The sequence below is a fragment of the Hylobates moloch genome, unplaced genomic scaffold, assembly GCF_009828535.3.
Source record: "Hylobates moloch isolate HMO894 unplaced genomic scaffold, HMol_V3 SCAFFOLD_5, whole genome shotgun sequence".
Lineage (NCBI taxonomy): Eukaryota > Metazoa > Chordata > Mammalia > Primates > Hylobatidae > Hylobates > Hylobates moloch.
In genome coordinates, this window is record NW_026652280.1 from 56,435,224 (window position 1) to 56,462,452 (window position 27,229).

Genomic DNA, 27,229 nt, shown 5'->3' on the forward strand with positions numbered 1-27,229 from the left:
GTGTTATTATACAGGCTGTACAGAGTATTTTACACCCGACTTACAGTCATGCTGGGCCTTAATGAGTCTAACTAAAAGACTTTTTAGCAATTTTCATTTTGTATGGATTAGAGAGTATTAGTGGGGCCCATATGGTCTTCTATAAATTAGGAGATCAAACAAGAGAGTCTTCTGCAGCAGGACCTCAGCTCTGGATGGCGTCTCTAACTCACCCATTCAAGTCAGCGGGGTGCAACCGCCCCCAAGGGTTACAGAGCATCAGGGACCCCAGAGGTCTTGGACTCTGTTCCCATGCACCATTGGAGCTGAGATGAATGGACTTGGCCATCCAATCATGAGCATGCTGGCAACAATGACTCTGATCTATCTGTTGTCTGGAAGGTTTTAATATCACGGTCATATAAATTTCAACCAGTTTTATTTAATGGTGCTTCCCAAACGAGCAGCTGAAGAGCTGGAGAAACACACACTCCAGATGTTGGCTGGCCCAGGAAGCGGGATCAGCACTGAGGAACAATCTGCCAGCAAAGTCATGATTCTACTCTCCTAAAAAGAGAGTCAAAGCCAGGACCCAAACTAAGTTCAGGCACAGATCTTGGAGGGCATTTATTGACCAGAGCACACAGTGGTAGTGAAAAACGAAAACGAAAACAAAACCAACAAGCAAAAAAAACAAAAACTCCCCAAAACTCAACTGTTTTTCTGTTCAAAGGTTTCTATAAAAATCCTTTCGTGTGCTCTCAAAAACTCAGTTTGTTTCTGGTCTAAACATCTCACTTCGCCTGTAGAGAATTCGTTATTACTCTACAGATTGCTTTTGATGATTCTGGCATGAGTGGGGTGGAAATTGTCAGGAAGGTTCCATGAGATCCTGCTCATCTTAAAAGTGTGGGCTTGCGTTTGCTGAGTTTTGGCCACTAAAACTGTCCCCTCCTCCCATTCCTGTCTCCACCCACTGCTGCTGGCAGCCGCTTTTGCGTGAATGTAGTACCTGCCATTCCTGGTATCGTGTTGCCGCATGTTCTTGATAAAATGAATCTTCTTAAAATTCTTTGGTCTGGGTGAACCTGAGAGAGTTCGACATCTGAAAAATAAAGTCATTTCAAAAACACAGTCAGTTGCCTGCTGGACAGCTGAGATGTCTCCACATAAAGGCAGGAAGGAAGGACCAGACAAATGGCTTGAGTCACCCCAAAGCAGGCAGGAGTCTGCGAGGATAATGAAGACAACACGGCTGGAAGCAAGGAAGCTTAAAAAAGGCCCAATAATAGACAACTTCTTGATAATATTGTTATTATTTTACATGGGTCTTTAAAAAGCCAACTAATCAAGAATATTGTCCCCTACATTAAAAAAAAAAGCAAAAAAACCTATGCAGATTCCAAAGACATTATTCTTTACTGTCATCTTAAAAAGAATCCTCCTGTATCAACGAAGGGGAAGGGAACCAAAAACTGTACATTTAAAGGGGGTAGGGAAACACCGGAAAATTCAGTTCAAAAACGAGCCTGAATCATTTTACTTCTGTAACAAGATTTTGGCCTGAATTACCTGGACAGCTGCCTTAAGTTTCAACTTGACCCGCTATGGCTGGGAGGTCACAGCTTTACACTGAATGAGAAATCAGAGACCCAGCTAGTTGCTGTTTTTGTTTTGTTTTAAGATAAATTTTAAATAAACATTTGTTGAACTAAAATGGCTTGGATTCAAGTTTTTTTTTAATTTTTATTTTGCTGGAGTATACAACATTTGCCTGTACTATAGGACTGGCAAAATAGACCATAGGCCAAGGAGACCTTATTTGTGTGTAGTGTTTTCCACGTGGCAAATTTTAAGTTACAAAACCACAATCACAACAACAGAAAAGCAAAATGCTCAACAAACAAGAGTCTCAAGTTTATTCTAGATAAAAGGGGCTGTGACTTTTCGATTTTGGGTTTTGCTACTGAAAAACCTTTCTGACCTGGCCACAGGAGCCAGCTCCTGCCATGGGACGTGGGTGCCTGTGACCTGATTCTTGACTCTAAAGAAAGATTCTGGGCTGGGCGTGGTGGCTCACGCCTGTAATGGCAGCACTTTGGGAGGCCGAGGAGGGCGGATCAACTGAGGTCAGGAGGTTCCAGACCAGCCTGGCCAATATGGTGAAACCCTGTCTCTACTAAAAATACAAATATCAGCCTGGCGTGGTGGCAGGTGCCTGTAATCCCAGCTACTCGGGAGGCTGAGGAAGGAGAATCGCACGAACCCGGGAGGCCAAGGTTGCAGTGAACCAAGATCGTGCCACTGCACTCCAGCCTGGGCGACAGAGTGAGACTCTGGGAAAAAAAAAAAAAAAAAGAAAGAAAGAAAGATTCTTTTAAAGGCTTGCAGAGCCCTGTTTGAGGACATTTAGTAGATGCTTCCTGTGGCTTTCAGGAGGGGTTAGAGTGGGGATGGGATTGATACTCCCCCACCCAATTCCAGGCCTCCAAACCCAGATTTTTAAATTTTTTAAAAATAAAGACAAGGCCTTGCTCTATCGCCCAGGCTGGGATGCAGTGGTGCCATCATAGCTCACTGCAGCCTCAAAATCCTCCCACCTCAGCCTCCCAAAGTGCTAGGATTATAGGTGTGAGCCACTGCGCCTGGCCCACTATGCCCAGATTTAATTGGCTAAGGTTCAAGGAGATAGGGCCTCACTCTGCCTTTTGCTCTCTGGGAGCAGATACAGAACTCCAAACGGCCTCATTTCTTCCTCCAGAATGACTGCTCGAATCTGCAGGCCACCAAAGTTCCCACCTGTCACACACACACGCAAAGAAGGTTCTTGAAACATGGAGTCACTGGAAAGAGGAGAATCCCTGAAAGCATAAAGTGGTTTCTGGATAGGGCCAAGGGTTCAGAAGCATCCTTATATCACTTCCCTGGCTTCCTTTCCCAGGAGCAGAGCTTCCTGGGCCAGTCAATCTGAGGGCAGCAGGCCAAGAGCTAGACAGTGTGCGGGTTCAGGCGGCTCGCAGATCCTGCCACCTCAGCAAACTCTGGCTCCTTCCTCCCACCTCCCAGCTGCAGGAAGCTGGGACTGATGCCAGCACAGAGGAAGGATGGCCTGAGCTGCTCTCTGCAGAAAAAGGGGCCCCAGATTCCTCAGCCTTCTTCTGGAAGTGGAAATCCACAAAAGGGCCACAGGTGGCCGCCTGTACCAGCAAAGGAAGGAGGTGAGGCCGTGATCACTTTAACAGCTGCGGCCACCAGCATTCATCCACCCAGACAGTCTGGAAAACCAGGGCAGGTGCTGATGGCGGCCACGTCTGCTGCAAACAAATAGAGGTTTTTCTTGACAACTAGTAGAGACAGCTTAACTCCTTATTTTTGGACACCAGGTAACCACTAGGCAGGTGCAAAACTTCTCAGTCCAAGTCCTCTCATGACACATGCTCAGTTCTTGGAGTTACAGGTAGATACAGGAAATCCACTAACAAACCATGATGTGCTAGAGGAAAGTAGGACTTTTAACAGGGTAACTTAACAAAGATCTTTTTTTCCATATCAGCACCCAATTCTAACTGCACATACACCCTACTAATCTAGCCCTTCATTAAGCAAGCTGTTTGTTGTCTTGCTTTTTTTTTCTCTTAAGCATTCAACCAAATCACCAGGGAATCTAAGAAATGCTTTAGGAGAATTGTGGCGTTGGCAACAATTGCCAAGGAACTGGAATACCGGGCGCTCAGGTTGTGCCAGGTTAAGCAAGGAATGAATTAATTTCAAAGCCGCCTGCAACGGCGTGTAAACATCCATTTAAAAACATACATTTTAAGTGATGCAAAATTAAATTAGCATAGAATTAAATTAAAAACTAATTTAATGAAAGATTAGCTCTTTCTTGTTAGCACTGATTACAGGATACACTTAATTATGCAAAAGGTCTAATAGATGCCTTGGAGCCATTTGTTCTTCTGCTAAGCTTAAAAGCAAGTTGGGCTAATAGCCTTCCACCCCTACAGTTCCCAAAATATTTCGGCATCATTATTTGTGTTACCATTTCACAGACCAGAGAAGGCTTCAGCAATCAGCCAATTGGTCTTCCCATTTTATAGATGGGAAAACTGAGGCCCCAGAGACACTAAGTCAATGTCTAATGCTACATACCCAGTTAGAGTCAGGCTAAGAACTCAGGTTCCCAGGCTCTCAAACTAATGTCTCTTCTTCTACATCATGCTAATATAACTCCTAGGAATAAGTGAATTTCTAAGTAAATATGAAAACAGTTATGCTTTTAAAGTTCTCTTTTTTTTAAGTTTTCTTTTTTAAGAAACTCCAGGCTAGAGTGCAGTGTTGAGCATAGCTCACTTAAGTCTTCAACTCCTGGGCTCAAGCGATCCTGTCGCCTCAGCCTCCCGAGTAGCTGGAACTACAGGTGCACATCCATGTGCCTGGTTAATTTTTTTTTTTTTTTTTTTGTAGAGATGGGGTCTCACTACCTTGCCCAGGATGATCTCAAACTCCTAACCTCAAGCAACCCCTCTGCCTCAACCTCTCAAAGTGCTGGGGTTACAGGTGTGAGCCACTGTACCCAGCCAATATGAGAACCTTATTTATTTATGTATTTTTGTGTTGACTGATTGATTGCAGACATGGGGGTCTCACTACATTGCCCAGGCTGGTCTTGAACTCCTGGACTAAGCGATCTTCCTGCCTCCATCTCCCCAAGTGCTAGGATTATAGGTGTGAGCCACTGCACCCGGCTGAGAATTTTTTTAAATTAAAAAAACGTCCCTTAGTGGAATAAACACTTGATTTCTAAAACTCTTTTGATTTCTGACATTCTTAAAATTTTATAATAACAAGATTTGAGGTTTAGTGCAGTATTCTGTGAGAGCTGGTAGAAGTCACAGTTGAGGCCGACAAGCATTTTTACTGCACTCATTTGTGCTACCACAAGGCTGAGGACCAGTCTGGGTGGATTCCGTGAACAGGGGTGACAGCACACCAACCAGGAACACAGAACCCACGTCCTCCTCTGGCCTCTCCTCGACACCTCAAGACTCAAGGACACTGCATCCCGAGGCTCAACAGCCCTGCCTGGGAATTCCTGAAGAGGGAAGAGCCCTTTGTAGCCTGTACCCCGAGTCGCCTGGTTTCCTTCAGCTCACAGTGGCCACGTTGTTCCAAGGACCATGGCTTCTAGTAGCCTCTCGAAACTCCAGGGGCTTCTCAATGTTATTCATGGATTTTCCCATTTGTGGCAGGAGTGAGGGAGAACCTCGGTCAGATCGCGACATCACTCACTCTAACACCAAAGCCACTCAGTGCACCTGCGAACACCTCTCCTCCTTGCTCGCTGAGTACATGGACCAAGGCCAGCCCCCTCATTTGACTTTCAGTGTAGCTTTCTGTATGACTCCTGCAGGGAAATGGCCTTCTCCCACTTAACTGCTCCTCACAGAGTAACACTTGTTCCCAGGCCGTGTTTGCCACACAGCCACATACCACACATCCTAGGAGTTGCCTGGAGGTTACCCACGCTTTGAAAAAGACTCCAAAAGTGGAGATGGGACTGTTCAGCCCTTTCTCTTTGGGATGACGTCAGCGACAAAATTCACAGTCGCCGGACACTTCCCCTCTGACCCCAGGCTGTCTGTGCTCACTCTGCCCTCCGCTCTTCATGCAGGTGGAGCCTGTAGACACGGGCTCTGCCCTGGGAGTGAAGCTTCAGGTGGGGAAAGAGCCAGATCCAGGGGGAGGCCGCCCTCCACAGCAGCACCCTGCCAGGCTAAGAAGGAAGAGCCAGGTGCTCCCAAATCCTGGCCTGGCCAAGGCACGCACGGTGCAGATGCAGGTTCGAGCAGGAGCTGATGCAAGTCCACAGGAGCTCACCTCCGCCCGATGCCTTCCCTGCTGCCGCCTGCCCTGCGTTCCCCGGGAAGCCCCTGCGCCCCATCTTCCTGGCTCACTCCCACATGCTGCCCCACCCAGCTCAGGGCTGCAGTGAGGATGGAAGGGGGTGCAGTACCTGAGTGCACTCTCCTCCATAAGGGCCTAGCTGGGTTAGAGGAGAGGAACCTGTCAGTCACTGGCACAGCACAGCACAGCACAGCTCAGCAATGGCTGTCACCCAAAAAGATGTCTTTTGCAAGCACTTTTCTAATCCCGAGGGAGAAACAGAACACTTTCAGACCCCAGTGAGCACTCACAATTATCCTAATTGGGCTTCCCAGCAACTAGCCAGGGAGCGACATCGTGGTCACCTCCTGAGGAGTTCTTGTTGCCCCTCCTGCTGAGAATGAAGTCCAGGACTATACCTACTGTGTGACTGAACCTGGGGGACGGGCCAGGACAATGCTGGGCTCTTTTTCCATTAAGCAGCAGTTTACAAAATGAAGAGGAGCCACGGAAAGAAAAGCACGCAAACTGGGCTATTCCAACACCTAATTGGATTTAATGTTGTCTAGTTCTAATGGTCCTCAGAGGTGGGTTGGACACTAGGAGATGTCCCATAGTCCCTGGAGTTCAGATAGTTATATTTTTAAATTTAATTCTATAGATCAAGAAGTTACAAAACCAAAATCAATCTCTGGCTGTCATGGTGTACTGTTTGCATATACATAAATGAAACAGAAAATTACCTCCGGAGAGGGGCGTTCTCCTCAATATCTTCCAGGGTCTCCAAGGAAGATCTCTGGGAGATGAGGCGCCGTCTGCAGAAAGAAGGAAAAAATCTGGGAGTTAAAACTGCATTGCAGAACTGATCAGACATTTCTGTAAATCTAAAACTGCCCCAAAACAAAAACATGAAGTCCATTAAGAAAAGATCAGACAAAAGCTGTCTCTAAGAGGCTGCCATGTTCCCACCCTGCACGCCAGGCCCATCTTGCTGGCTGAATCCTGAGCATTCTCCCTGGTTAGAGGGCCTCTTTGTGATGATTAAGGAAGTGACTGATCCTTTTGATGCTGCCATTTCCCCCAAGGACACACACACACACACACACAAAGACAAGGTGCCTCTTGTAATATATAGGATAACTTGAGCACTGTGTGCAGCTTTTCTAAGGCATTAGCTAATACTGTTAAGTATTCCACTATCACTGATTTGAACCCGGTAACTGATAAATATTAAATCTAAAACCCTATTAAAAACAACTTCAAAATCATTAGGATGCAATAAAAAGGTTATGCTCCCTGGATGGCCATGATTCCAAAAGCAACTAGAAACAAGAAAAAAATTATTCCTTTGGGAGAGTTTCTCACAGACAGGGTAGAAAGAATAAATGTGTGGCATGATTATGCAAAACATTAACTCTTCTGGGCTGCTAAGGAATTGCAAACTGCCTGCTAAAACCTCCCTAGTCTACCAGTTTCTTTTGCTAGGCTGAAATAAGAACGGGTCCTAGTTAACTAAGAATATCAGGTATCAGGAGCAGGGTAGGGTGGTGGTAACTTTAAATAAATCTACTTGAACAAAGACCATCATTTGATAGTAAATGATTTGGTGGAGTGGGGATCGATCGAAAAAGTTTGACTGGGTTGTTCCTTAAAACGGAACTAAAAATATTAAGATAAGTCTATTTTTTACTACGTTTGGCAAAACATAGCCTAGGAACATGCAGTCATAACCATGTTCTACTTTGCCCTAATGATCAAAGAATGAAATGACTTTTTGGTGTTTTTTTGTTTTGTTTTTGTTTTTAATTTTGTGTGTACTTTTTCTGACCAACTACTCTGATACCTTTGACTTGTTTGGCTTTTATAAGACAATCAGAAAGGTAATTTTTGTAGCAAATTCTTCAACAGCTTCATCAATTTTCCACCTTTCTTAATTTTTTGATACTCAAATCCTTTAAAAAAAAATACTTGTGGCCGTGTGCTGTGGCTCACGCCTGTAATCCCAGCACTTTGGGAGGCCGAAGAAGGCTGATCACCTGAGGTCAGGAATTTGAGACCATCCTGGCCAACATGGTGAAACCCCGTCTTTACTAAAAACACAAAACATTAGCCAGGCGTGGTGGCGGGCGCCTGCAGTCCCAGCTACTCGGGAGGCTGAGACAGGAGAATGGCGTGAACCCAGGAGGCAGAGGTTGCAGTGAGCTGAGATGGTGCCACTGGACTCCAGCCTGGCGACAGAGCGAGACTCCGTCTCAAAAAAATACTCGTCATACAGCCTCCTTGTCTCTTCTCCAACTGTAAAACAGTAGAACATAGAACACTCTCAGCTCCTCACTCATCAATGTGTGTGAACCAAGCACACACATCACCCCCTGTGCTCATGACATACCGGACTTTCTACAGAAACTGTGGTTTCACTCTGCAATTAACTAACAGTGAATTTCCATTTCCATAATATTGCCAGATTTCCAAGAGTCAGCCAGAGCTGTGGAGGAGGCACCAGTCTTACCTGAGAGCAGTGCAGAGGTGAGCTGAGGAGGTGGGGAACTGATTTTACAGGTAGCCAGTTCATGAGTAGACAGGACTTCCCCGCACAGCCCTGTAACTCAGGGGACAGAGCTTGCCTAGGCCCCCGTGACAGCACCTGCGGCTGGAGCTCTGAAGTGTCTGTGCTATGGGTTGAGGCACAGCCCTCTGAAATCCCAGTTAATCCTAGGAAAGCAGGCAGGTGAGCAGCGGGCCTAGCCTCTCTCCAGGTGCTGAGTCCCAGTCTGGCCCGGGGGAGACTCACACCTGCCCATTGCAGATCTCAGCGGCAGAAACCCCATGTTACCCATCCAGGGTGGTGTAATTCTACACAGGAGAATACCTAGGGGCTAGAGTCAGACACTCAAATTGCAATCCTGGGATCCAAAGGCTTTGGGGTCTGAGAAAACTCCTTAATCTGGCCGGGCGTGGTGGCTCACGCCTGTAATCCTAGAATTTTGGGAGGCCGAGGTGGGTGGATCACCTGAGATCAGGAGTTTGACACCAGTCTGGCCAACATGGTGACCCATCTCTACCGAAAATACAAAATTAGCTGGGTGTGGTGGTGCATGCTTGTAATCCCAGCTATTCGGGAGGCTGAAGCAGAACTGCTTGAACCCAGGAGGCAGAGGTTGCAGTGAGCTGAGATCGAGCCACTGCACTCCAGCCTGGGCAACAAGAGCGAAACTCCGTCTCGGGGGAAAAGAAAAAAAAAGAAAAGAAAAGAAAGCAAGCTCCTTAATCCTTGAGCCTCAGTTTGTTCATCTATGAAATGGGAAACAGCAATTAACTAAGAAAGGGACACATGTCAAGTCCCAGGCCCACGGCAGTTCTTAATGAACGGGAGCTACTGGGCTTTTGATTGACACTCCAGTTTCCTTCACTGAGGCTGCACCCTGACCTGCACTCCAGCTCAGCTGACCAGGAGCAGGCTGAGTGTCCTAGCTCTAGGCTCTGCCCCCCACTCAAGGCCTTGCCAGTGGCAGGGTCACCCCAAAATGCCTTGTGCCTGAGCCCACCCCAAGATGTGTACGTGTTCCTACCACACCTATACCCACTTCAAATCACAACTAACTCTTTGCACGTACACAATGGGGTGCACCAAGAAGCACAAGTCACACTCACTGATGTGTTGGCCACCTATAAAATTAGTGGCCCCCAGGTCTCCTTGCACTGCTCTCAGGTCTCCCTACAGCCAGAAGGCAGTGATTAAAAGATTTACTGTTTATCTCTGTATGATGCTCTGAGCTTTTAAATCCAAAGTAAAACACTCATTTAAGTATTTACTTAAATTAAGTATGCACATCTAAATTGTCATTAGAGATAACTTGCACAGACAGAGATAAATGTATAGGCTTTGGATCCTGAGAATCTCAACACATTCTGTCACACTTTGAGCCTTCCTTTGTAGAACAGCATTTTCAAGTGACCAGTAAATAGGCAATTGATGTTTTGTTCAACCTGCACCCAGGCAACTGAGGTGATTGTACAGGGGAAGAGCTGAAGGCTGCCCTCCTTCAGGTACCCTAAGGAGCCCTGGGGAGGCCCTGGGTGGGCTCTTTGGGCAGCATCTGGCAGAGCCCAGAGCCCAGCCAGGCAGGTTCACCTCTCCATGCATCCACCCCCACTCACTCAACAACGTAACCATGAGCCCTGTCGGGAACACACAGCTGAACCAGGCTTGCCCCCTGTCCTCAGGGGCTCAGAGTCACGTGGGGATCCATGGGACAGCCACCAGGAAGCCCCATTAACAGTCCCTGAAGCCCCTGCATCCTTCAGGGCTGTGGTGTGGAGAACACTCCAGCTGAGTCCCACAGCACAGAAGGCCCTGCCGGGATGCACAGACTCCTCCAACATCCACCAGCGTGTTTCACCCTAGAAAATCAGGCCCATCCACAAAAGCACATGACCCAATAACTCCCCTCTCACAAAGCCGTAGCCACCTCTTCCTGCACCAGAAATGAGAAAGACTCATTTGGAAAAGAACCAGATGCGAATATAACTTTCTTTACAGTTATAAGGGTTTTTCTAAAACCCAGCACATTCAATAATTCCCCTCAGGAGCTGAACAGGTGTGAATTCACACACACACATTATTACAGATTAAACGTCTCTGTCCCCTCAAAATTCATGTGTTGAAATCATAACCCCCACTGTGACGGTATGAGGCGGTGGGGTCTGTGGGAGGTAATTTGTCATAAGGGTGGAGCCCTCATGAATGGGATTTGTGCCCTTGTAAAGGGGACCCCGGAGAGCTCTCTAGCTCCCTTTCTGCCATGTGATGACACTAGAAGTTGGTCATCTGTAACTGGAAGAGCCCTCATCTGACCCCAACCATGCTTGCACCCAGATAGTGACCTTCTAGCCTTCAGACCTGTGAGAAAATACATTTCTTTACTTTTTATTTATTTTTTCTGAGACAGAGTCTCGCTCTGTCACCCAGGATGGAGTGCAGTGGCACAATCTTGGCTCACTGCAACCTCTGCCTCCCAGGCTCAATCAATTCTCGTGCCTCAGCCTCTCAAGCAGCTGGGACTACAGGTGCGCGCGACCACACCCAGCTAATTTTTGTATTTTTAGTAGAGATGGGGTTTCGCCACATTGGCCAGGCAGGTCTCGAACTACTGGTCTCAAGTGATCCGCCTGCCTCGGCCTCCCAAAGTGCTGGGATTATAGCCATGAGCCACCACACCCGGCCGAGAAAATACATTTCTATTGTTTATAAGCCATCCAGTCTTTGGTACTTTGTTATAGAAGTCTGAACTCAGACGGACCTACACACACACACACACACACACACACACACACACACGTGCCGGTATGCAAGGGCATGCATGGGCACTTCTGATCAGGACGACTCCTTGAAGGGGAAAAAATCCACACCCAAATGCCCACCTGTTCCTTTAACTTCAGCAGATGTACTTCCCTTCTTTGTGAATGGAACCAACCGGTATATTCTGAGACAAAGAAGAGAACTTGGAACTACCACCAGTCACTGTAAAGAAACCATCCTATGGTACCACCAAACAGCAAAGGATGCCTGCCCGTCCAGCCTAAGATGAGGACCTGTTCCCTGCCTCAAGGGTTGCCCTGTGAACTGGTAGTGTCACTCAGCAGCGCTCATCTCTGCCCCACCCCACACCTTGCTGGATCCTCCCAAGGTATGTCGTGGTGCCTTCTCCCTCACCTTCTAACCCCAGAAAGCCTGGAATAAACGAAAAGCCTCAGGGCGGGCGGCCAATCTTAAACAGCCACTTTTCACTCTGTAATTTCCCTCATAAATTAAGTCCATTACTATGCAAACTCCTTATCATTATAGACTTAACAAGCAGAGGTCTTTGCATATTTTAATGACTGACAAAGAATACTTAGCCTTGGACCAAAATAGCAGGCTGACCAAGTAGACATATGGTAAGAGACTGGCAGGGCTCAAAGCAAGAGTATTATGCACTGACATCATCAGATGGAAGTGTGTATGTTTAGTCTCCAGACTGAATGTACACTCAGGGCTCCTCGACTTGTCTGACAGTTACAAGTTAGATCCTTCCACACTGGCCACACTTTGGAGTTCATGCTTAATGCTCATGCGTAAGGCAGCCTCCTGAAAGCACCCACGCCTGTTTTACAATATCCTTGGAATGCTAAGCAAGTAAGTCATAATCCATGACGACACGATTGCACATCTGGATATTCCTATGTGGACCAAATTAATCCACTCATCATGAAGGGATAACAGTTCCTCTGTGGGTGCAAATCACTGTATACTCCTGGGACGCAGGGCTGGTCACAAAGGTACTGTTAGAATAAGTCCACTTACTCTGAAAGCTTAAGGAAAGGTCACATGGGGAAGAAGAGAAGGGAAAAAAAGTACACAGAAGAACCCATGGCTGGAGTGACAAAGCACTGGGAGAGGCAGGCCCGAGGGCCAGCATTTCTGAAGTGACTTTTATGCACAAAAGGGTCATTGGACCTATTTCCAGGCCAGGAACAGAGGCCAACCATCCACACTGATGAGGGGACGCAGGCCCAGAGGCCTGACCATCCCGAAGGCCCTCCTCACTAATGCTCTGTCGTCATCCTGATCTGCAGCGACTCTGAGGACCCCGGAGAGTGAGAGGCAAAATGGAGCTGTGTGTGGTCCAGGTACCTTCCTCAACTCTGTTGAGAGCTCCTCTCTCCTGAGCCTGGTAAGCAGATTGCCCTGAAGAAAGCGCTGGGAGACAGGTGAGGGCCTTGCTGCTGTGCCTGCTAACCAGTGAGGGTGCAGCAGTGTCATCTTGGGGTCTGGTGGGGCAAGCTGGTCAAGGCCAATCCCCTATGTAGTCACCTGGGGCAGCAGCTCAGCCCGAAGGACAACGTGAGGCAGTAGGCACCCAGGGGAAAGCTCTGGCCTGACAGTTAGGAAGAGCCCACCTCGTGGAATGTGACCCTTGGCCTCAGTCTGCTTCCAGTATGAAATGAGAAAGTAGGGTAGACTGATGCTCTCAATGCTGTCTGCACATCAGAAACCCCAGGGATCAACAAAATCACCGAAGCCTGAGCCCACCTTGAGATTCTGATTTACCGGTCTGGGTGTGGCTGGATAAATGGGGTTTTAGACACTCCCGGGGGATTCTAGTGAGAAGGACAGTTGAGTCCCATTGAAATAGCTCCAGTGTTCTGCGCAGGCCAAAGGCGGGTGAGAACCTTCTCCTAACATTCCACTTATTTACCTTACTTTCCTGCATCAGCAAACTTGGGATGGAAATGATCATAACCAACCTCCAGATAATAAGTGGTCTCCTTTATCCTTGAATGAGGAACTTTTAAGGTTCAACAAGCAAGAGGAAACAGCTAGTTAGCCTGGAGCACTGAGGCCAGCAAAAGACCAAAAGGCTTTCAAGTATAAACAGGTGGATGATATGTATAATATATGCACGTCACATGGGTGTGAAGAACCAGTTCTCTGTTCTCTGGGAGCAAAACATGAGCTCTGAGAGCAGAAAACGACTTGGGTAAACACCTGGGCCAACCACCTCTCTGCTCACAAAAAAAGGCAATTTCCTTAATGGCTCTAGTGTTCCCTATGAGTGTACCCCTCTTCCTGGCTGCACGTTGGGCCACTGGATGGTACAGTTGCCTCTTCACAGGTGTGGAAGAGGTGAGAGTGGATACCTCAATTACACAGGTGAGGAAGGAGCTGAGGTAATGATTACTTCACATCTGTCCAGACAGTTATTATGACCAAAAAAACCCAAGCATAGAAACAACTTATTAACAGTCACAAGACACCCGAAAGCTTGTCATTATTTGCTCTGGTACTTACGTCTTTCTCTCACTGACCAACCTCCCTCTCCCAAACAAAATGGAAACGCTCTAGAAGCGAGCTGCTTGGGAGGGGCCATGCTGTCACAGCTTGTGTGTTCCTAGGAAGGGACCATCCTTGGCCAACAGCAGGTACTCAATCATGGCTGGCTGAATACAGGAACAAATTCCCCTCACCAGGTAGGTGGGTATTCCTGGACTTTTCCCAGAGAGCACCTGACCTTCCATTCAATGCTTTTCTCTACACAATTATTAGTCGTCTTTTTTTTTTTTTTTTTGAGACGAAGCTTTGCTCTTGTTGCCCAGGCTGGAGTGCAATGGCGTGATCTTGGCTTACCACAGCCTCCACTTCCAGGGTTCCAGCAATTCTCCTGCCTGAGCCTCCCAAGTAGCTGGGACTACAGGCGCACACCACCACATCCGGCTAATTTTTTTGTACTTTTAGTAGAGATGGGGTTTCACCATGTTGGCCAGGCTGGTCCTGAACACCGGACCTCAGGTGATGCACCCGCCAAGGCCTCCCAAAGTGCTGGGATTACAGGTGTGAGCTGTGATTACACCGCGCCTGGCCTAGGGCCTCTCTCTTTAATACATGCATTCTCAGTCTGGTCAACAGAGTCCAGAAATCCTCCTCAGCTTCCCAATGCCCCGGGACACGGAGGTTATGGGGAAGGAGTCAGGGCTGGACGGCAAGAAGTCCCACTTCAACCTTATAGACTCTGGGAACCTGTATGTCCTAGCCTCCTTTACCGACTTAGTCACCAAGCCTCAAGGAGCCCAATCAGGACCCAGCAAGAAAAGGCTTGGGGCACATTAGCCTAGAAAGCAGGGTTGGCCTTTGAGGCAACTAGAAAATCCCTTCACAAAATGTTATAGAATCTCTGACTTTCTGGGCAGAAGCCTCCATCCCCTGCTTCTGCATCCCTCCATGCCCCCACCACAGACATAATCTTTTGCTCTCAAAATGGTGTTCAGCTCATGCAGAAAAGGTGTCCTAAAAAGTAGGGTACAAATCTGTAGTTTGTAACTGATTGACTATGGAAGCCTACTACTTAAAGGAGCCCTAAAGTGAAAAACTATGTATAAACCCAAGAATTAAAATCAGCTGCGCTTAATGGTATGCACTGGTAGTCTGAGCTACTCAGGAAGCTGAGGCACGCTTGAACCCAGGAGGTCGAGGTTGCAATGAGCTATGATCGCATTACTGCACTCTAGCCTGGGTGACAGAGCAAGACCCTGTCTCTAAAAATAAATAAGTAAACAAATAAACCCAAGAATTGTACTATCATCTGTATGTCATTTGTGAAATGCTGGTTTTCAAATACTAGGCTCTCTTAAAGGAAAATGCCCCTCCATCAACCCTGTTATTTCCTTCATTTCCCTAGCAGCGTCTTAAGCTGTTGACTGCCACAGCACCATCAGCCTGCTCCTCACATTCATCAAATAAGTGATGATAACATTGTTCGTGAGTTGGCAAACTTTAATGCCAAGATTCCAGATGCTCCTCCAGCAGAAGTCCAATCAGACTGCGCTCACTTAAAAAACAAACTGTTGGCCAGGTGCGGTGGCTCACGCCTGTAATCCTAGCACTTTGGGAGGCCGAGGCGGGTGGATCACGAGGTCAGATCAAGACCATCCTGGCTAACACAGTGAAACCCCGTCTCTACTAAAAATACAAAAACAATTACTGGGCATGGTGGCGGGCGCCTGTAGTCCCAGCTACACAGGAGGCTGAGGCAGGAGAATGGCATGACCCCTGGAGGTGGAGGCGGAGCTTGCAGTGAGCCGAGATCGTACCACTGCACTCCAGCCTGGGCAACAGAGTGAGACTCCATCTCAAAAAATAAATAAATAAATAAACAAAAACAAAAAAACACCAAAACTGTTTCACCCTAGTACACGTGTTCACAGATGAAGAAAAAAAAGTCAGCTGCTACCTCTTAACAGAAGATACACAGACCCTTAAAGCAAAATGGCCTTCCCTTCAGCCTGAGGACACATTCATCAGACACATGCTTAGTTTTGTTGTCCACGGATCTAAAGCTTTGTCCGGCAGCAAAGGTGCTGATGAAAGTAAGCATGGCCCTTACTGCTCACCTGGCAACAGCTGCTTGTTAGACCGTGGAGGAACTCCAAGAGGAGAGCCACAGAGTCTGACACTACAGTGGCATACTGGCCAGGCCAGGTCACCAGGCTGGGGTGACTAGAGGAGCATTTGGTCTTGACCAGTCAGCCTGATGCCATCCATACCTCTGAGCACAGGGCACACAGCTGGCTTGGAAGGAAAACCTCCTCCCTAGGCCTCAACTAACATGCTGAAAGCCAGATCCATACCCAGAATACAGACCAAAGGAATTTAAAATCCCCTGGGGGTCACTGGGATTTTTCTTGTAAAGGAAGGAAGATAGGATTATCTTGAAGAAAAGGAGGGATGGTTAGATTTTTTTAGATTAGAAAAAATGCTAAGAAACTGTTTTTTCTTTATTTTTTTAGACAGAGTCTCTGTCTCCCAGGGTGGAGTGCCGTGGCACGATCTCGGCTCACTGCAACCTCTGCCTCCTGGGTTCAAGCGATTCTCCTGCCTCAGCCTCCTGAGTAGCTGGGATTACAGGGACCTGCCACAATACCCGACTAATTTTTGTATTTTTAGTAGAGACACGGTTTCACCATGTTGGCCAGGCTGGTCTTGAACTCCTGGCCTCAGGCAATTTGCCCGCCTCGGCCTCCCAAAGTGTTGGGATTACTGGTGTGAGCCACCACGCCTGGCCAAGAAACTGGTTTTGAATCTGGCTATGTTTTAAAGTCTCCAGCTGATGAATCAGGCAAAAACCAAATTAAAATCAATACACCAGAGTTGCCAATCAGCTTGTTCAAATAAGGTCTGTTTCTACATTTTCACAGGCGGGTCAAGAAAGTGACTCTCTAAATGTTTACAGAGAATACAAAAGGCGCTTGGCTTGCCTGAGTTTACTTTTGTTTCAAGGGCTCTCATCAGACTTGCCAAATCCTGAAAAATCAAGGTGTGAGGTTACCTTGGTATGTGGGGCTATTTAGAGCAGACAGGACCTGCTGCTAGGATTTAATAACTGGCCAGAAATTCATCCCCAAAGATCTCCCAGTCTACCCTGTCCACTGCTGTCCTGCTAATCTTGAAAAACATTCTTTCCCTCATGTCAGTCCCTACTTGAAGATCCAGTGATACCCCCTGGGAACAAGTTCAAACTCTTTTGACAAAGGGTCTAGAGGGAAGGTCAGAACACAGCAGCAGACACAGCACACCTGGCCACCATGAAGGTACCTGCCCAGGGTCCCTGGACAGCCTTAGGGTATCAGGACATCAGGCGACCAGCCCAGGGTCGCTGGCTCAGTGGCAGTGCTGCATTCTAATTCATACTTGGCCTCGTCCCAGAGGGAGGGGCCCTGCCCTGCTGCTGTAGGGGCACACAATGGAATACGCAGAAGGGTGGAACCAGGAGAAGCAGGTACTGGGTACTGGTTGAAAAAAAAAAAAATCAGGATCTGAAAAGGTTTTGTGTTGCTGATGAGATAAACAGCTTTGACCTTGCTCCAGAACACACTGGATACTCACGGAGTGGGTGGGGAAGACAAGTGGGGGCCCAGCCAGGACAGGATATGGGTGGGAAGGGAATACTGGAAAGGGAAAACCACTAGAAATAAAACAGCCAGCTTCACCCTGGACAGAAATGCGCCCTACGCATCTAATACAAGTCCAAAGAGTTTGGGGCCAACTTACCTATGTTCTGAATGGGTGTCACGCTCCAAGGAATCAAATCCAGGTGTTCTCTGCAAAGGGCTTCCCTGAGCCGGGCAAGGAGGGTGGCTGGGAATGCAGCATCTGGTCCCATGGTTTAAGGACACTGTGAAGTGTGTCCACACCTGGAGGCCAAACCAGGTGTGGAGTACATGGGGGAGCCAGGGAGAGCCAAGGTTTTAATTGGGAGAGGAGAAGAGAGTACCTCTAACAGAGGGAACAGGCAGGCCATGGCAGGGGGTCTGAGGGGCTTCCTACATGCACTTTCCCAGAGCCCAACAAGACAGGACAGAACTGGGACTCAGTGAGGCATAGGAAGAATTCCTTCCAGCAAAGTCCAGCCCCAGGAAAAGAGCCCAGCAGGAGCCAGGAGACAGACTCGCAATCAGAGGGCCAGGCTTGGCTCCAGGAAGACCCGGACAGAGACCCCAACAGCCAAGTGGACAAGCTGACCACATATAGACCGGCGGGGCTAGGGCTGGTATCACAGCACAATGAACGTGTGTGTGTGTTTGTGTATGTACACATGTGTTCACACATAGCACCTTTCAGTCTCACACCTGAACACAGGAGGTACAGGACCAGGAACACTTCAGGGCTTACATGGGGGAGCAAGGGTGTGGTGCAAAGGGCCAGAGTTACCTCCTTAGACAGAGGCTGAGCAGAACCCGTGCCTGACACTTGGTCTGATGGGGCCTCGAGCCTGACAATGGCCTGTGCTGGAGCCCTCTCGCTTCCTCCCCAGTCACTGTGAGGGCTCACTGGTGCTTTGGAAGAATGCCTTTACCTGCTAAAGACTTTCTAAGCCAGATATGCATTTATTTTTCCTTCGAACACAAGACAAGGACCCTCTGTGCCTAGCTCTGCGGGATTTGAAGAAGGTGGGGGAGAACCGAACCCTGCTGGAGGGACACACTCCTGTCCCTTCCTCCACAGTCAGGAGAGAACGGAGCTAACTTCATTAGAACCAGCAGGGGCTCAGGCAGGGGTCCTCACATCCAAGCTGGTGTTTACCGGACCCTTCAGGGGGCTGCCCTCCTAGGGAGGACGCCAGCAAAACGCTCCCTGGAGTCTCTCCCTTGGTGTCCAGCGTGACATTCCTCTGTTCTGAAGCGCCTTCAGCAGGAGTCGATTTTGACAGCTCAGAAACTGCATGCAATTATCTATAGCAAAATCGGATTGATGGGGCTTTGTGAATCCTTATTTTCTAGGAGTTTTTCAGGTTAACCGTGGCCCACACTCAATAGCGGTTTATGGAAACAAAGACTGATGCCTCTTCCTTGTCTATCCGAATTACCTCAGATTCCTTTCTGGAAGCCTGCTGAAAAAAATGCCTGCTTCTCCTTGGCTACCCATGTTTATTCCTTTCACTGGAAGCTGAATGGGGATTGGGTACAGCTAAATTGGTGGCCTCCAAATAAAGGGTTTATGGCATAAGGCAGGGGTCCCCAAGCCCCAGGCCATGGACCAGTACTGGGGTCTATGGCCTATTAGGAATGGGGGCCGCACAGTAGGAGGGAAGTGGTGGGCAAGCGAGCATTACTGCCTGAGCTCTGCCTACTGTGAGATCAGCGAGGCATTAGATTCTCATAGGAGCGCCAAGCCTATTGTGAACTGTGCACTCGAGGGATCTAGGTTGCACGCTCCTTCTAAGAATTTAATGCCCAATGATCTCAGGTGGCACAGTTTCATCCCGAAACCATCCCCTCACCCCCAGTGCATGGAAAAATTGTCTTCCAGGAAACAGGTCCCTGATGCCAAAAAAGGCTGAGGACCACTGGCGTGAGGAATGCCTAAATGTGGCCAAATCGTAGTTCAAAAGAAAATTCAGAATCTGCCTCACCCTCTCGTCATCCACCCAAATCCTACCTTCCTCCACCTGCTCTGCGAAGCTGTCCCTGACATCTTCTGAATTCCTACAACATTTGGTATCTTTATTACATTTGGAAATATTCATATCTAAATACTTGTAGATTGGTTGGCTTTATTCTTTTTATTTTACATTTATTCATCTCCAACCTGACTGCAGGTACCTTGAGGACAAATAACTATGTCTTTCTTTCTTTGAAACCCCTTCAATGATTAGCACATTACCTGGTACATAGGAGGTGCCCAATAAATGCTTAAGCAAAGCAGGAACAACTCCACAGAGTTGGCTCAGGAGGAACAAGGGTGTACCTTAAAAGCTCCAGGGGTCCAGGAGCAGTGTGGCTCATGCCTATAATCTGACACTTTGGGAAGCCAAGGTGGGCAGATGGCTTGAGCTCAGGAGTTTGAGACCAGCCTGGGCAACATGGCAAAACCCCCATTTCTACAAAAACTATGAAAATTAGCTTGGTGTGGTGGCGCATGCAGGAGGATCGCTTGATCCCAGGAGGTAGAGGCTGCAGTGAGCTGTATTTGCACCACTGCACTCCAGCCTGGGTGACAAAGTAAGACCCAATGCAAAAAAAAAAAAAGAAAGAAAAGAAAAGAAAAAGCTCCAGGTAAGTCATTTTACCATTTTTACTCCAAGACCTTCGGCAAGCCAGCAGAAGCCCAGGAATGAGGTCAAAAACGAAAGCCAGGACCTTAGAAATAATCTAGAACACTGATGTTCAAACTTCTGAGCAGCAGAATGCTTTTTTTCTTTTTCTCCCAAACTAAACCTTACACCAAATCCCAAAATATAAATCAGATTAGAACAATCATAAATTTTATAAACTTGAGAGTATAATATTGACTTATATCTCAATCACTGTTAGAGCAGTGTAGCTGTTTTGAGGTACAAACAAATCTAAAACCAGAAGCTCTTGGTGACATTTCTAGTCTAAGGTCAATCTCAGAATCTAATTTGTTTCTTTTGGTCTTGGTTGTACAGTAAGGATACAATCACCATTGAAAGAGATAAGTGGGTGCCTGTGGTATAACCATTTTTAAACATATCGAGGCCCAATTCAATTTAATGGATGTGGCAGGTGAAGCTTAACTGCACAAAATCAACTTAGTCTGGCAGCATGAGTTAACTAATGCATAATTAGTTAATTAATGCATAAGTCACCAGTATGTCAGGCTTTGCTATAGAAAGCTATCGAGTTTATTTTACTGCAGTTTAAAAAACACATATATATATATATATATGGTGTAACATGTATACACATACAAATTACATCTCAAAATGTTAAACACAGGCCAGGTACAGTGGGCTTACGCCTGTAATCCCAGCACTTTGGGAGGCCAAGGTGGGCAGATTACGAGGTCAGGAGATCAAGACCATCCTGACTAACACGGTGAAACCCTGTCTCTACTAAAAATACAAAAAAATTAGCCGGGCGTGGTGGTGGGTGCCTGTAGTCCCAGCTACTCAGGAGGCTGAGGCAGGAGAATGGTGCGAACCCAGGAGGCGGAGCTTGCAGTGAGCTGAGATCGCGCCACTGCACTCCAGCCTGGGCGACAGAGCGAGACTCTGTCTCGAAAAAAAAAAAATTTAAACACAGAGTTACCCCATATGACCAACAATCCCACTCCTAAATATAATCGAAGAAAGATGCCAAGATACATCCACACAAAGACATATACAATGTTCACAGCAGCACTGTTCTCAATAGTCAAAAATGTGAAAACCCAAATGTGATGAATGAATGAAACGCAGTATTATTCTGCCATGAGAAGGAACGAAGTACTGATACATGCTACAACATGAACCTTGAAAACATTATGTTAAGCCAAAGGAGCCAGTTACCAGAGAACACGTCGTGTATGATTCTACTTATATGAAATGTCCAGAGTAGGCAAGTCTATAGAGACAGAAAATAGATTTGTGGTTGCCAGAAGCTGGGATCCGAGAGGGGGGAGGAATGGGAAGAGACTGCTAATAACCATGGGACTTCTTTTTGAGGGTGATGAAAATGTTCTAAAATTAGACAGTGGTGACAACTGCACAAGTCTGTGAATGTACTAAAAACCACTGAACAATAACTTTATTTTTTATTTTTATTTTTCGAGACAGAATCTCACTCTATTACCCAGGCTGGAGTGCAGTGGTGCAATCTCAGGTCACTGCAACCTCTGACTCCTGAGTTCAGGCGATTCTCCCACCTTGGCCTCCCAATAGCTGAGACTACAGGCACATGCCATATCACACCCGGCTAATTTTTGTATTTTCTGTAAAGACAGGTTTTGACATGTTGCCCAGGATGGTCTCGAACTCTTGAGCTCAAGCGATCCACCCACCTCGACCTCCCAGAATGCTGGAATTACAGGCATGAGCCACTGAGCCCAGCCAAAATAGTAACTTTAAATGGTTGGTATGCAAATTCTATCTTAGTAAAGCTGTTAAAATATTTATATGATATATAAAGTTTACATATGCAGAAAAACATATGTTGGGAAAAAAGATACAGTAATAATGAAGTACCAAATCCCAAAATATACAACAGATTAGAACTGTTTTTAGACCTCCTAAGCCCTTGCTAAGATCCTTAGAGCTCCAGATAATACAATTCGAAAACTATGGATCTGGTTCAATTTCCTTTTACTGAAGTTTTGGAGAGGTTCAAAGACATGTCCAGGGCAGAGCTGGATGGCCAGGAGAGCAAGAACTGGGGACCAGACACTGTCATTTCAGAGCCATTCCCTTTCCTTTCAAATGTTGGTTACAGAGGTCCCGTAGGTGTCTGTGTGCAGCAGGCAGCAGGTTAGGCTTGAAGGCAGAGACCTGGGCAAACCCTCCCAGAGCAGGGCCTGCTCAGCACATCGACAGATGCTCCAGCACAGGCTACCTGGTGCTGCATCCCCAGCCACCCATCGCAACGCTTTGCCCCAGTGCCGCGCATCACCCAGCACCTGCTGACAGCCACATTTCATCCACCCTCTCTCTCCATCTCTACAAAAAGGAAACCTCCTTACTGCACACATCAAGGTGCTGTTTGGAGCTCTGAGACTTCCATTTCCACAACCTCCCATATCTCCCTAACCTTTGGCGAAAGACATCCTTGCAAATTGCTCCCTTTTAAAAAGCCTGATCCAGTTTTCAGGAGAACTCACAAGCACTTCAGTCATCCAAGAGGGAAGACAATACCCCAATCCAAGGTGCTTCCATCGGCCTTAGCAGAGGAAGTTTAATTTTTTAACAGCTCGCTTGGAAATATATTATTAGTGCATTTGCCTCACCGTATTCCTAATTAGCCACCACAGTTCTAATTACCAGGCTGTTTAGGAAGGCTTTCCAAAGTGAATTTGCAGCATGAGAGCGGTGCTTAAAATCACGTGAATATTCACTTGGATGTAATGTGGATTCCACTGCTATTGGACTCTTCAAAAAAGTCTATGTCAGAGGTCTGAATGGACCCTTTATACCAAAGCTTTGGCTACTGTGGAAAATAATATATTCTTAACAACTAGGAAGGGTAGGGGAGACACTGTTTTCAACCAACGTTTTCAGAAAGTGACTGGGTAAAATAAATGTAATCTACTACCATTGATTTTCCTAAGGGTGTTTAATGGTGTCCTTCTTTAGAGCAAGATCCTTAAACTGGGATCTCCGGACCTCTTAGGGATCTGTGGACCTTCTGAAATCAGATGCAAGGTGTGTATAAGTGTCCATTTCCCCTCTTATCTGAAACAGAGTGTAGGATCCTAAGATAAGATTAGAATCCACTGTGAGAATGCAAAGGATGGAGGAGGGGTTAGCAGAGGTAACGACAGGAACAGGAAGGGCAGGGTTCATATTCAACTGTCTCTATTGTGTTAAGTAAGACGTCATTGTCATCACTGTCACTATCATCACCCACATATAAATATTCAGTCCTAGGTGTCAGGGATACAAAGAAGTAAAAGAAATGTTCCAGCCTGGGCAACATGGGAAAATCCCATCTCTACAAAAAATACACAAAAAGTTAGCCAGGTGTGGTGGCACATGCCTGTAGTCCCAGCAACTCAGGAGGCTGACGTGGGAGAATCACTTGAGCCTGGGAGGTCGAGGCTGCGGTGAGCTGTGATCATGCCATTGCACCCCAGCCTGGGTGAGACTCTGTCTCAAATAATAAGAAAAAAAGAAACATAAGGCTTGGGGTCCCTGTTCTAGGTGGCTCATGAGCTAGTACGGAGACAGGACAAACACAGCTCAGAAAGGTTAACCCTTTGGTCAACACTCACAGGCCAGAGTTTGGAATGCAGGCGAGCTCTGAGCCGCCTGGTTTGGCAGGGATGTGAGGCTGATGGGGTCATGGGGAAGCAGAGTTCCTCTGAGGATGCAAGTCGTGGGTGAGTGACCTATGAGCAGCTGTGTACTCTGTGGCTCCGTTAGATGCGAGGGTTATCAGAGTGTGGCAAGGGTCTTGGAAAAAAAGAGACGACAGTCAAAGCAACATCAAAGAAGAGAAGAGGTCCTGCTCTGAAAAACGGGCAGATTCCTAAAGATCTCAAGGAGAAATACCACCACTTTATCAAAAAGAAAAAAAGCAATGCAAAACAGACTTTGTAAAGCTTTACCAAGACATGAGGCATGGCTAAGGATAAGCAGGGCTGATGAGAACAGTGCAGACCATGGAAAGGCTCAAGGCACATGGCCCCTCCTTATCCTCCATCACTCAGACAGAGCTCATCAGATTATAAACTCACTCATTGATGCATTCAGTCATCCGCCCTTCATTTGCTAAGCACCCACTACAAGGTGCTGTGGAATCCAGGATGACTAGAGCAAAAGCCTTGCCTTTAAGAACAATCCGGTGAGGAGACACACTAAGAGTTCATTATAAAACCAAGAGTGCACTGACTGGTGTTACGGGAACAATAATGGAGGACCCCAGCCCAGGATAGGGCCATGAAGGAGACGCGGCCTGGATCTACGGATCACATGTTAATGAAACCCATTAGCACCCCCTCCCCCCAATAACTTCATCTCTAAAGGAAAGAACAGGCTGGGCGCAGTGGCTCACGCCTGTAATCCCAACACTTTAGGAGGCCGAGGCAGGCGGATCATGAGGTCAGGAGTTTGAGACCAGCCTGGCCAACATAGTGAAACCCCGTCTCTATTAAAAATACAAAAAATTAGCCAGGTGCGGTGGCGGGAGCCTGTAGTCCCAGCTACTTGGGAGGCTAAGGCATGAGAATCGCTGGAGCCTGGGAGGCGGAGGTTGCAGTGAGCCAAGATTGCACTACTGCACTCCAGCCTGGGAGATAGAGCAAGCCTCTGTCTCAAAACAAAAACAAAAACAAACAACAACAACAAAAACAACCCTCAACCTTCTTTGCAGCCAACACTGTGGGAAGTCAGTCTTAACCTATTCTTTCCAAAGCAGACTTTCACAATGCCCTTTGAAGCTGAAGTTGTCAAGATTCAGGAGGTGCAAAGCTCATTCTGAGGCTGAACTGTGACAATGAAATTGGCTCTGAGATTTAATGCCTCATAGTCATCAAGAGCCCATTTTCCTGGGTTCATAAAAACCCAGCAGTCTGGCTTCTGCTATGAGACCAATAAAAAGCACAAGGGGCATAAATGGACCCAAGGCCCACGCACATGCTGCTGGAGATGGCTAGAGTGTGTGGTCTTGGAAGCCAGAAATACGTCAAGATCAGAAGCAACCCTGCCACCAAACCCTCCAGAAGCCAGAGGGCAGGTGTGGATGGAAAGGGGCTCTGTTCTGTGTGTGGTCAGACATTCCTTCGCACAGCACGAAGGCTCCTTAGGAAGGACAACAGGCCACATCAAAAACAGGCAGGCCCTTGTTACATGTTTATATTTCCTTTTGGGAACAATTTGCACCATGCACTCTGCTAAGGGCTTTACAAACATCTTGGCATTCTCACAACACCCTTGTACATGAGTACTATGCTGACTCCTTTTGCAGATGGAGAAACTGAGGTTCCAACACAATATGTACATCCACATGGCTGGGGGGATGGCAGATATGTATAACAACGTCTCTGCTAGACATTCTGAGGTCCTGCTCTTAGAAGGACAGCAGTCTGGCATCTCTGCCCTTCCAGAGCAGGGGGAGCTGAGAGGGATAGGGCATTGCTGAGCAATCCTACCCCGTCCCACGCAGCTGCAGCCCCCACCAAGTCCAGGCAAGCATGAGCCACCTGCCCATGACCCCAGCCCTCCAGCTGCCCATGACCCAACACAGTGGTGGACTCCAATTACAGGAAACACGAGGTTTTCAAAGGAACCTCAGGAGAGCCTCAGCAGCTCACACACACCACTTCAGACCCCTCATCCCAAGCAACAGGGCACCTATCTCACAGCCTTTCAAATTCTGATGAGGTCTCCAGAAGCGTGTTTCAAAGGAAGTGAGGCTCTTTCACCGTTTCTGCTGCTGTGTTTGAAAGCAAGCTCTTTTAGCTTCAAACAGCTTCGAAGTTTATTTTCAAATGAAAGTTACCTTGCCAAAGAAATAAAGTTTTACCCACTGGGGAGGAATGACTTGGGTTTAATGCCTTGGTTGAGCTGGGGGAAGGGGCTTCCCTCTTGGCACCATTAACGTAAGAAATAACTGCTTTGCTGACAGACCAGGCAGCTTCTCTGTGAAATGTCTGGTGTTTCATGTCATATGTTTAACCATAATAGCAGGTCTTCAGGTGGCTGGGACCTAGTGGACATAACATATCACACATCCTTATGTTACTAGAAAAGAGTCCTGATCCAGACCCCAAGACAGGGTTCTTGGATCTCGTGCAAGAATGAATTTGGGGTGATTCCATAAAGTGAAAACAAGTTTATTAAGAAAGTAAAGAAACAAAAGAATGACTACTCCATACACAGAGCAGCCCTGAGGGCTGCTGGTTGCCCATTTTTATGGTTATTTCTTGATGATATGCTAAACAAGGGGTGGATTATTCATGCCTCCCCTTTTTAGACCATATAGGGTAACTTCCTAACATTGCCATGGCATCTGTAAACTGTCATGGCGCTGGTGGGAGTTTAACAGTGAGGATGACCAGAGGTCACTCTCATGGCCATTTGGGTTTTGGTGGGATTTAGCCGACTTCTTTACTGTAACCTGTTTTACTAGCAAGGTCTTTCTGACCTGTGTCTTGTGCTGACCTCCTATCTCATCCTGTGATTTAGAATGCCTTAACCATCTGGGAATGCAGCCCAGTAGGTCTCAGCTTCATTTTACCCAGCTCCTATTTAAGAAGGAGCTGCTGTGGTTCAAACGCCTCTGACACTTAGAAGAATTCTACAGGGTTCCCTATTAGTACAAATGGGCACTCACACAGGTCTGATTGCTCTTCTCCAGCACCCAGGGCCTCAACAGCAGGGACATGGAGCGAGGAGCTTAACAGGCCCAAGTAGCTCAGAAGGGAAGTGGAATGGCCGCAGGACCCTTCTGCCAGGCTCCACGTCCACCCTAGCCTGGGACACAGCTTTGCTCCATGCCCTGTTTTTTTTTCTGTTTTTTATTAAAATGGTAAAAGATACATAGCATAAATCTACCTTTAAGAGTATACAACTTAGTGGCGTTGAATGCATTTACATTGTTGGACAGCCATCACCATTATCCACCTCCAGATGACTTCATCATCCCAGGCTGAAACTCTGCACCTAGTGAAGAATACTACCCATTTTTCCTGCCCTCACCCCCAGCAGCCACTATTCTACTTTCTGTCTCTATGAATTTGACTACTCGAGCAGATTCCACTCACAGAAGTGGAGGCATACACTGTCCTGTTACTGGCTTGTTTCACTCAGCAGGTTTCCAAGGTTCATCCACGTTGCTGCATGTGTCAGAATTTCTTTCCCTTTTAAGGCTAAATCATACTCCATTTAAGGGTGTATAC

General features: G+C 47.2%; 1 protein-coding gene and 1 long non-coding RNA gene across 6 annotated transcripts in view; one reads left to right on the forward strand and one right to left on the reverse strand.

Annotated features, from left to right (window-relative positions):
- Positions 1–27,229, reverse strand: part of CABLES1 (Cdk5 and Abl enzyme substrate 1) — a 155,160-nt gene that overhangs the window by 63,337 nt on the left and 64,594 nt on the right. For 3 of the 4 annotated variants that reach the window (XM_058438563.1, XM_032152652.2, XM_032152653.2), the window contains exons 2-3: positions 6,609–6,680; positions 992–1,084 (exon numbers count right to left, since the gene is read on the reverse strand). In XM_058438563.1, the coding sequence (XP_058294546.1) occupies positions 992–1,020 (29 nt within the window). In that variant the 5' untranslated portion in view covers positions 1,021–1,084; positions 6,609–6,680. Of the gene's footprint in view, positions 1–991; positions 1,085–6,608; positions 6,681–7,901; positions 7,926–27,229 lie in introns of those variants that run through there. The other variant, XM_058438562.1, reaches the window with a different exon arrangement.
- On the forward strand, positions 10,645–13,622 carry LOC131383465 (uncharacterized). Of its 2 annotated transcripts, none has more exons than XR_009213504.1 (4): positions 10,645–10,767; positions 11,308–11,552; positions 12,351–12,578; positions 13,122–13,622. It is a non-coding gene; the product is annotated as an uncharacterized LOC131383465 (long non-coding RNA). The 2 variants fall into 2 exon arrangements; XR_009213505.1 differs by having other exon boundaries at positions 10,692–10,767; positions 11,305–11,552; positions 12,372–12,578.